Source organism: Perkinsus marinus, assembly GCF_000006405.1.
Source record: "Perkinsus marinus ATCC 50983 genomic scaffold scf_1104296934368, whole genome shotgun sequence".
In the NCBI taxonomy this organism is placed as follows: Eukaryota; Perkinsozoa; order Perkinsida; family Perkinsidae; genus Perkinsus; species Perkinsus marinus.
The window spans coordinates 270719-281340 of NW_003214825.1; the positions used below are offsets into that span (position 1 = coordinate 270719).

At 46.0% G+C, this 10622-nt stretch overlaps 1 protein-coding gene across 1 annotated transcript; it reads left to right on the forward strand.

The window, feature by feature from the left end:
• The first annotated feature begins 434 nt into the window (after positions 1-434).
• On the forward strand, positions 435-7055 carry Pmar_PMAR022613 (conserved hypothetical protein). Its single transcript, XM_002784921.1, has 30 exons — positions 435-555; positions 602-687; positions 789-949; positions 1242-1362; positions 1791-1867; positions 1928-1978; positions 2024-2118; positions 2166-2220; positions 2791-2892; positions 2959-3085; positions 3334-3434; positions 3483-3641; positions 3727-3824; positions 3893-3953; positions 3999-4107; positions 4157-4303; positions 4447-4527; positions 4580-4685; positions 4730-4802; positions 4855-4915; positions 4968-5055; positions 5109-5237; positions 5605-5704; positions 5761-5864; positions 5916-6038; positions 6235-6275; positions 6322-6376; positions 6421-6478; positions 6527-6657; positions 6781-7055. The coding sequence occupies exons 1-30, from the start codon at positions 437-439 to the stop codon at positions 6923-6925; spliced, it is 2964 nt and encodes a 987-aa protein (XP_002784967.1). The 5' UTR covers positions 435-436; the 3' UTR covers positions 6926-7055.
• Positions 7056-10622: the final 3567 nt, after the last annotated feature.

The following is a 10622-nucleotide window of genomic DNA, read 5'->3' on the forward strand; positions in this document are numbered from 1 at the left end:
GAGACAGCAAGTTGTGTTGGTTGGCTCCTCGCTAGGCTCTGTCGGAGAGCTTTGGTGAATTTTGTGAGAATACATATACTGACAATTGGAGAAAGATAGATTGATGATGCTGTAGAATTATGACGGTTTCATGGAGGCCTTATCCGAAATGGTTGTTGGTGACTGCTATTCTAGTGTAGGATGCCACCTATGGAGTATTATGTATGTATCCAGAGTAACTTCAGGGGGGAGTGGTATCACTTTCGCCTTAGTTAGATTGGGACTTATTAAAATTGCGGGTTTGATCATAAGGAGCCCTCTGTATATCGTACATGTGTTTTCGATGCCGTTCGTTATATAAAGGCACATGGTTGCTCGTGGTGTGGTATTAGGAGGGGTACGGTGGTTCATCATTTCATGTGATTTGACCACCACCAGTTTGAAGTTTCGTTTTTCAATGGCCATAATGGTAACGCCTCAAGAAACTGCCCAAGAAAAACTCACTGAACTTGTTCTCTCTGGAAGTGAACGTGTTGCTGAAGCGGAGATCGCTAGTGAGATTGCTGAGGTGGACGAGTAAGTGAAATCTTGCAATCTTGCATTTCCTCAACGCTCTTCTCAGGAGCTCACAAGATCGTAGTCGGGAGGAAAAGACACCTCAGTCGGTTGAACGGCATAGACTCATTTCAGTGGCGAATCGATTACCTTGTAAGTAGAAATGACATATGGGGGAATTGAATCTGGGGTCTTAGGGTTGTTAGCAGGGTGGCATGACGCGTTGAGCTGTTGAGATGTTTTGTTTTGGGCAGGCACGATTCATAAGGACAAGGACACGGGGAAATGGGTTGCCAGTAAAAGCTCAGGAGGGTTGGTATCAGCACTCAGTGGTGTTAGCGGCATCGACATGAACTGGATAGGGTGGCCGGGCTGTGAGGTGCCCGATGAAGACAAGGAGGAAGTCGCTGAATTGGTAGGACTGGCCAATCCCGTAGGGTGAGAGAACCCAACAGAGATGATGGAGGGAATATAAAAGCGTTAATTAAGATTGATCGGACTCATTGTGATATGAAAAACATATTTCACGACTACTACTGCATAGCACCGCGTTGAATATCGCGAGTTTTTCACCGAGTTTTACGACGCCACTTCACGAAAAACGGGTAGTCGTGAAACTCCATTGTAGTGTGATCGAATGAGAGAATACATACAATGTTCTGGACAGTTAAATCTAGATTCAGATTCTTACATGATCCAATTCTTAGGTTGGAGAGCAAGGATGCTACCCGGTATTCCTCACTGATAGCGAAATCGAGTTGTACTATAACGGCTTTTGTAACAACACGTTGTGGCCTTTGTTCCACTACATTACTCCGTCCACTGAGCGTGAGTTGGGAAGTCTTGCGCAATTTAAGAAAAATCGGAATATATGTTCGTTTTTCACACTGATTTTAGGAGTTTATATGTAAATTCAGGTAGAAGAACGAATGATCATATTATCATCATCAACATATGTAGTTGACCATGTGCACATTTCCCCCCACACACTGTTGTAGAGATGTATTGATTATGGTATATCGTTTCGATGTTGCGGCGGTGACTGTCTGGTCCGGGAAATCATCCAGGAACCTATAATGTTCCCGGGGGGGGGAACTCATTTCGAATTTTCCACGTAAGGCTAGGAACAAATTCTTCAATCAGTTTCCCGAGTAAATGTCATCATCACATTAGGACCATTTTCACTATTATTATCAAACGCTGGGGGGTGGGGGGGGGTGTTATTTCTCAAAGCTCTGACTGCTGTTTCTATTCAGGTGTTATTGAGGGAAGAACATTAGAGTGGGAAACGTATCAACAAGCTAATGCTAAGTTCGTCGATGCTATCATGAAGGTAGGGGGGAAATGATATTTGCACGCATGCACATGAAAGATATTTTTCTCCTCTCTGTAGGTTTTGCATGATGACGATCTGGTGTGGGTCCACGACTACCACCTGATGTTGGTAGTGTTGGACTACCTCGTATAGGTCGGGACGAATCGCTCTCAGGTGCCCAAGCTTCTACGTGAGAGAGTTCCCAACGCGAATATCGGTTGGTTTCTGCACACGCCTTTCCCCTCGGCTGAGATATATCGGATGTTACCGTAGGATTACTGATTCTGGCTAGATGTCATCGAGTTGCATTTGTCAGGCAAAGAGAAGAAATCCTACAAGGGTTGCTATCAGCAAACTTGCTAGCTTTCCATGTAAGTATATTATACCTATAATGTTCCTGGGGGGAATCTCATCTTTGAAGTTTCCACGTATGGCTAGGAACACATTCTTCAATCAGTTTCCCATGTGAATGTCATCACATTAGGAGTCTTTTTTAACTGCTAGTGAGCTCTAAGTAATACGATTTCTCAAAGTTGAATGAAATCCCGTGTACATGGTCAACTCTATGTGTTGATGACGATGAAAAAATTTCGGGAAATATGTGTTGTATTTTATATATCTTTTCCCGAGTCGTGGGTAAGTTATTATGATTTCAGCTGAGAAAAGCAACCATTTATTCTAACATTGTCAGTGTCGCCGAAATTTTGGGATTTTTTTTTGTTTTTATACGCTTTTTTCCAAAGTCGCGTGTGAATTGTTCTGCTTCCAGCTGAGAAAATTTGAGCTAAAATTTCAATCTTTGGAGGAAATTTTAGTCCTGTTGGTTTTAGGTCGGAATATGATGTCGCTCGCGGACGACTAAATGGGCGGGCTTGTTTGCATCATTATCACGTGTTGGAGGAATTAAGAATGACGAAAGTTGGTCGAGTTATGGTATGCAGGTACACGACTATGTGAGGCACTTCCTGTCCTGCTGTGTGCAGTTGACTACTCTAGAGATCACACCGCAAGGAGTTGACGCAACACCTCTCAATGGCAACTTTGTAGGAGGACGACGACGTCGTCGGTTCGAATCCTGGTTGAGACATTTTTCTTGTATTTTTTATCAGGTTAAATGTGCTACAATACCAATTGGCATCGACCCAACTCCATTCACTTCAACAGCCGAGTCTGTCACTGTCGCAGCACGAGTGGCTAGTCTGAAGGAGCAATGGGGTGATCGGAAAGTCATCCTCGGTAAGCTACTACGTATGTGATGAACCTTTATGTGTGTTGCTACTTCGATCCCCCAATCTTGATGAATCTTTACAACTCTTTGCGACTCATGTTATCGCCTATGAGTAGCCACTAAGCGATAAATGTGAACCGTTGTTCAATTCGGATCGTTGAGAGTGTATTATACCTTTTCTTCGTCTGCGGATTGCTTGTTGCCTCTGAGCTGAGTTCATTTTTTTGGTGGTTCTTGAAGTGATATCGTCTGTCAGGTATTGATCGACTTGATTACATAAAGGGCATTCCACACAAACTTCGAGCCTTTGATATGTTCTTGGATGAGCACCCAGAGTGGGCATCTCAGTGTGTGTTGGTGAGCTACCATACCATCAATGTGTGAAATGAGGTGTACTACTACCAGGTGCAACTGGCAATTCCTACTAGAAGTGAAGTGCCGGAGTATCAGCGCCTGAAGCGGCAGGTTCACGAGATGGTCGGATCGATTTGTGGCAAGCACAGCAATCTTTATACTGGTCCTCCGGTGATCTATCTTGATGGATGCGTTGATCATGAGGAGTTGGTAAGTGTTGGTTTGGCCTAGCGGTTATGCTCAGTGGCTGACATACTGATGACCCTGGTTCGAATCTGTCTCATGCTATTTTCAGACTGCCCTTTACAGAGTTGCTGATGTTGCGCTGATCTCTTCCATCCGTGATGGTATGAATCTCGTTGCCTACGAGTTCGTAGCCTCACAACAACACAAGTAAGTCATTGTCAGCTCCTGAGCTCACGAGTTGCCGAAGGTGTGGTATGAATATCATCGCTCTTCAGAAACGGCGTCCTAGTGATCAGTGAGTTCGCTGGAGCTGCACAGTACCTAGGAGCTGGAAGTGTAAGCGAATCGGCTCTCTCGGTCGGTTGACGGTTTTTGTATCAGATTCGGATCAACCCATGGAACCTTGAGGAGGTGTCCTGGGCTATATACGAAGCACTTACGATGGGTGAGGACCGTCGTAAGGAAATGCATGATTACTGTTTCAAATACAGTAGGAAAATAATACCATCCTAGTCATAACAACGTTTGGTCGTCGTCAGTTCATAATCACAGCGCTCAACGTTGGGCCGAGACTTTCATCGCAACTCTCAAGAGTGCTTGTTCAGACCGGAAGGACGTTTCTGCTTCGGTGAGTTGCTGCAACTCAGTCTTCATTCGAGTCTTTGGTCATTCAGGTTTCCCCTCTTGTGCCTTTCAATAAGTTACGCACTTCTATTGAGTGTAGCACCAAACGATTATTGGTGAGTAAAAACTTCCCATTGGGAACGATTATGGGCTCAGGTGTTTGATTTGATGGACTGTCTTGTGCCCTCGAAAACGAGACGGGGAGTACCGGCAAAGTTGTATCAATCCCTGATGTCGGTGCCAAAGGATCTCATGGCAAGCCTTCAACGTTTGGCTAATGATGAGAGTAAGGTCTCGGGTTCGATCCCCGCACTTGTCATTTTTCACATAATTATTAGATACTATAATGGTCGTGACAACGAGCCACTCTAAGCAAATTGTGGAGAGACTTCTCGGACACCTACCGATATACCTTCTACCTGAGAACGGTTGCATCTATAGAAAGTGGGTCGGCTGAGCTGTTGATCTGTGATGATTCGGTTCGTCAGTCCGGAAGGTGTGTGGAAGTACGCTGATGCGCTAGCATGCGGTTGCATCACTGAAGATAACTCATTGGCTGAGGTGAGCGCTGATACCACTCCTTTTCAAAATCATAGAGAGTTTGGTGCTCCAGGTTGAATCGACTGTAGGCATCAGTTCTCCTCAATCACGGTCTGCTTGGTCGAGAGCCGACAGTAAGTTGTCGAGGTCCCCGGTTCGATCCCTGGCTGAGGCATTTTTATTCAGCGTCAGACGGTGGGTGGATGAACGGCGCTGAGGAAGTGCTACGATACTTTCAAGAGAGGACTCCTGGTAGCTACATCGACCGCACTGAGTGAGTACATTATCAGTTCTTTCCAGCAAGCGTGTTAGTTCTGTTTATCACAGGTTCAGTCTGAAGTGGTTCTTCGACAATACGCAAACCGACTTTGGAGCGCCTCAAACTCGAGACCTCATGATACAGCTCTGGGCTGGCCCTCTGGCTAATGCTGATGCAGAGATCGTCGTGGGAAACAGGTGAACACTAACAATACTGTTTATTCTAATAACGTATAATTCATTCGCCATTGTTAGTACTATTACCGCTGCTCGGGATGAGGAATATATTGTTATTGCTACTCCAGCTCCTACTAAGTCATATACCATAACTCGTTCGAATCGATTAGAATTAAATTATATACCTTAATACAACATTTTACAGTCAACGTCTGTTGCGAAGTGAAGCCGTCTCTTCCTCCGACGTTGTTATCATCATATATCCAATTCGTAGTAACTGTGTTGGGGAGTTCAACTGAGTTATGTGAATCGAGTCTACGTATTGCATTATGACGTGAATACACAGCATAGTGTGTGGCGCTTGTCGATCACTTTGATGATGTTTTAGGTATATCGAGATTCGTCCCAAAGATTCTTCAATTGCGTCCAATCTCGATAAGATACTACATTATGAGATACTCGAGGCTGACCCAGCTTCTGATTCTAAGGTAACCGCGATTTAGCGAATGTTTGGGAGTTCGAAAGCAAAAGCGCTCGCCCGTAGGTTGATACTTGCGTCGTTATCGGCGCATATCCTTTCCGTGATGAAGATGTCTATCAAGTAGTGGAAGATACACTCGTTCGACAATGGCTACCCAAATACACCCGGTAAGTTTCACCCCCCACGAAATTCTGGACAGTGTGGGATGCGGGTTGTAGACACCAACATGGTTGTCCAACACGGAGCGTCTCCTCATCGTCGAGGCAATCGAGTTCTGACTGCATTATGGACATCATGGGCTGTGACGCTCTCAGGGCTTTAGGAAATTCCCAACAGCTTAAGTGGGTTGATGGAGTTCTCACGTGAAGTGGCCTAAGACTCAAAAAAAACGATGTTCGCGGTGATATGCAGTAGTCGTGGAATGTGTTTTTCATCGCGGGTGAAGCTCCAGTGTAAGAAATTCCTACTAGAAACCCCTTCCGTGTGGATTGAACCTGGGTCCTTGCTATAGAAGAGTATGATTTCGTTGTTGTTCAGACCTATGCATGATGACGGTAAAGACTCCTTAGAATACGAAAGTAAGACGAGTTTGACCTTCCGTACTATGCTATGATACTATTCCAGGCGAGGCTACTGCTACGAATGACTACGCAGTAGTGGCTGAATCCCCGACGGCAAGGTACGATAATCCTCTCGTTGTTATTACAGTGTCATTATCCTCAGAGACTCTAGTCGCAAAATGCATCGTGAACAGCAGCTCGATTCGGGAGCTCTCACAGCTGTAAGTGCCTCGCGTTTCTATTCAAGTGTTTATATTTGAGTCTCTCAGGCCACGAGTGCATCAACTGTATCGTGTTTGGACGAATCGTCAACGACTGAGTCGATGAAAGAGACACTCCGACAACTACACGATGCCTGTTATTCGATAGCAGTGGGTCAGTGTAAGGTGTCTAAGGCCAAGTAAGTCACTGTTGTAACAGTCAACGTGGACAGTTGAAAAACGTTATTTCTGAAATTATAGCCTGAGGAAGAATACACCCGTTAGCTCCCTTTCTGTGCCACAGTGAGTTTGTATGTTATTAGATACTCCATCCCAAATACCTATTATGTGGCAAATCTAGTCCATGATATTGCGACGCATTTACCGCAGTCGCCACTAGCAGGTGTGACCACCAGCAACGACTCTGTTGTCGCTGTTGAACACCAGCATTCTATTACGACCCCTTGAGCGTATACCCTCATGAGAGCTCTGATTGACACTGTGTTGTATAAACTATATTACTATTGTTGTTGTTGGCTTGCTATGCTCGCTAGTGTTCTTCTACTTCTCATCATTACTTTCTCATCTCGATCATCATAAACTATGTTGAAAATTTTCAGCAATTTTCGAGATTTGTGTTCCCCAAGAGTCACTTGTTGATGAGAATTTTCAATGGCGTTGGTCATCATTGTCGACAATGTCGACTATGATGACTAACGACAATGTCCACTCGACATGAGCAATGAGAGTCCTTCTCACAGAAAAGATGTGATCGACTATTAACAGTGAAATCAACGTGAAGGCTTCTCTACCCGTCTTCATCGCACAAATCCTGTACAGGGTCTTCCCACAATTGGCCACATTCAGCTACTTCGAGGGGCGCATCTTGAAATTCTAGAAACACCTTCTGTCATCAAGTGGATTCAGCGAGTTCCTTTTGTTGGCCCTGTTTGAGGAATACTTCACCCAAACGTCAACGGAAAGGCTCAAATCGCTAGTAAAACTCAAAAGGATGATGTTGAGCTCTGCGTAGCAGAAGTGACGTTTAAACGAGCCAAGCGGCAAAGTATGGGCGACAAGCGACACAACTGAGCTGAATGAGCAACACAATAGTTGATTGGAGGCTCGGGCGGGGGAAGCACTGAAGCGCGAGCTCGCAGAGTTAGAGATTTAACTGAGGTCATTTGATTTGGCTAAATGGCATAGCAATCTGGTAGCATATGTTGGCCCGATTGGAAGGGAGACCTCACCTGATAGGATACCCACACTAGGTTTCTTACAAAGCTCCAGAAGGATCCTTATATGTATGTCCGCATGAGCGCGCTGCATTCGGCCTGACTCTCAAACAGTCGCAAGCAGGAGGGACTCTCTGCTGCTTTCTGTTTGCAGTACTCAAACTCAGAGTACTACAAGGAGAAAGTCGCTAGGATCTTGAACTGACAGATTCTGAATCTGTTGTAATCTGACATTTAAGATTCAGATGCGGGCGATATGAGAATCACGATACCGATGAACTTGATCAGTTATCAAGGTTTCTATGAGTGTAGCGTTGGGGAGTCTCAAGAATACACTACGAATAACACAGATACTACATCCCATACACGGACACACAGTGTGTGGGGCATTATGGCGATCGGTAGGGTTACAAAACAAAAGACTCACCACGTGACGCACGTAACCACGTGAGGCAGGCCTGTCGGAATCGTAGTTTTCGTGTTGGAAGTGTCCCACGATGTACATCACGCCGTAGCATACAAGCACTAAACAAGTGTTGTTCAGGTAGGCAAAATTGATCTCTTCAGTCACGAAATCGCGGGCGCTATTCACCAACTCGGAATCTGTATTTGAATCGCGTCGATATATTGACTTCCTTATTCATTGATACGATGCACTTTAGTAAACCCAAGCACTGAATCGGCGTCCTGAAGCGCTGTATGTGGATTCCTCATCTACGGACATGCCGATTCTATTCGCCGGATAGATTTCTGGATGGTATAGATGGAACACGACAGAGCGATCTGTGAAGGGCCTGTTAGCTTAAAGCCCTGTTTGTACAAGCATATCAATACCTATCCATGAACCTTGGCGAATACGGTGACCAGGGATGGCAATACTGGGGTGGCTGGAAAACTGACTTTTGCATCAGCTGATTTCGACCGACTAACTTGAGACGACTAACATTCTAACTGAGGGAATGAAAATTGATCGTCGTTTCATAGTGTTGTGCCGGAATATGAACGGTCGGAATCGTGCCAGAAACATCAATGGTGCTACATCTCAAGTAATCACCGTTACACAGCCCGAGCGAATTTCACTCAGTGGAATCCAACACCACCGCAGAAGGAAGCACATAGCCAGGCTATGATAGTCTCATTCAGAGGGTTTCTTAGAGGTTTGCTCGAAGTCAAATCTAGGAACATGGCCGCCAATATCGGCCTGCTTATCTATCATCATGTCAGAGATAATCTTATCAGTATCATCCACGTGAACATCACCGCTAACAATACCAAAGATGAGCAGGATATCCACAATGGGGAGTAACTTTGTGGGAGCTTAGGAGTGATGATAAAACACGGAAGTTTTGAACGCTTGAGAAATATTCACAAATTGCGCGCGCACAGAGAAATCTGTCATCACTTTACTGCTCAGAAATGAGCGTCATTCCCAATCAGAATTGGACTTTACGAAGTAGACAAGGTTAGTTGTCAGCCACGCAACGCACACAATCGCAGTGCGCGCAAGCGTTTCACATGATAAGAAAGCGCGGCAACGATAACGGATCGTATACCGTGTTTCAATGTGTACAAAATGACGAAACTTGACTCTCGCAGTCAGTGACGCATCGTCAACTTTCGGCCCACCCTCCTCTCCCGGGTTGGATCTCGTGGATTGCCCAAGCACATACGTTCTACGGGAAGCATTCATGCCTTGGGCAGTCTCTCGTGATCTGGCGTAACCAGTAAGAACCACAAATCCTGTGAATCGCAAAACTTATTCGAATTCCCACCGACGTACAGGTTTCGGGTTCGGAGTTTTTTGGGGCCACAGGATTATCGCTGTGCTGTTCCCGATCAATCCTGGATGGGAGACTTACCGTAGTTGAGGCTGTTAAACTAATGTCAGGAACCATCGAGGGCTGGGAGGACTCCTCTTCGAATTAGGATATTCCCACATCAAAACCGTGACCCTACACCGTTGCAACGTCATTGCCCAAGTAATGTGCCGGTGACTAATTCCTGTGTTGGCCACCGGTTCGAACGCGTGAATAACTCTGTCCGAAGTGATGCACTCCCATGTAAGATAAGTTATCTTAGATAACCTTACAAGGGTTCCCGCCAGAGTCTTCACGCGGGCCTTCGGCCCACCTTGCCTTTCCATCATCGATTAGACCTTCTAGGAGGTTGGACGGAGTCTTGGAAAGATTCATTCTACATTGTAATAAGGGTTAACTAGTTAACACAAGTTAAACACCGATACGGAGGGCGCGTCACCGTGTGACGGTCACACAGTGCGTCTCCGTCACACACGTGCATATCATCCGCGGTGTGTCCCCCACCCTTATCCAGGGTCCGTCGTGAAGCTACCCGCTTGAGCAAACATCGCCGCAGCTTTATAGGACCAGACGGCGTATGCCGTGTATGATTTCTCTCAACCCAGCCCGCCACTCTCGGGAGCAAGCATCTGTTGGTCGACCGTGCGAGGCGTCGCGTCGCCGGCACGCGCCCGCCGGAGCGCAACGTGCGCAGCGCCAGCAGAGGCGCTCGTCGGACTAACTCGATGCTTCGAGCGCTGAAAGTCATCGACACCTTCTGTCTTCCAGCCCACTAGACCCATGCGCTCAGGAGTGGGATATTTAACGCTGTATACACACCGTGGATCATAGCTGGGAGCGCTCTGGTGCACAATCGCCTCTCTGCACTTGCATGAGAACAACTATTAATCCTCAAGCATGCACGGGCCATAATTCGCACAAAGCAATTGCGGGGCAGCGAAACGAGCGGAGCATATTCAGCAACAACAGTAGGCACTTTCTTGTTGTACGTGCGTGTATGGTGGGTTATTTCGACTCAACTACCCGAGCTTCTAGAGGCTTCAGATGATCAAACGAGTCGTCTAATAGACGACTGCACACGTGATCGGAGCATAGACGTCGTCTATGCGGATT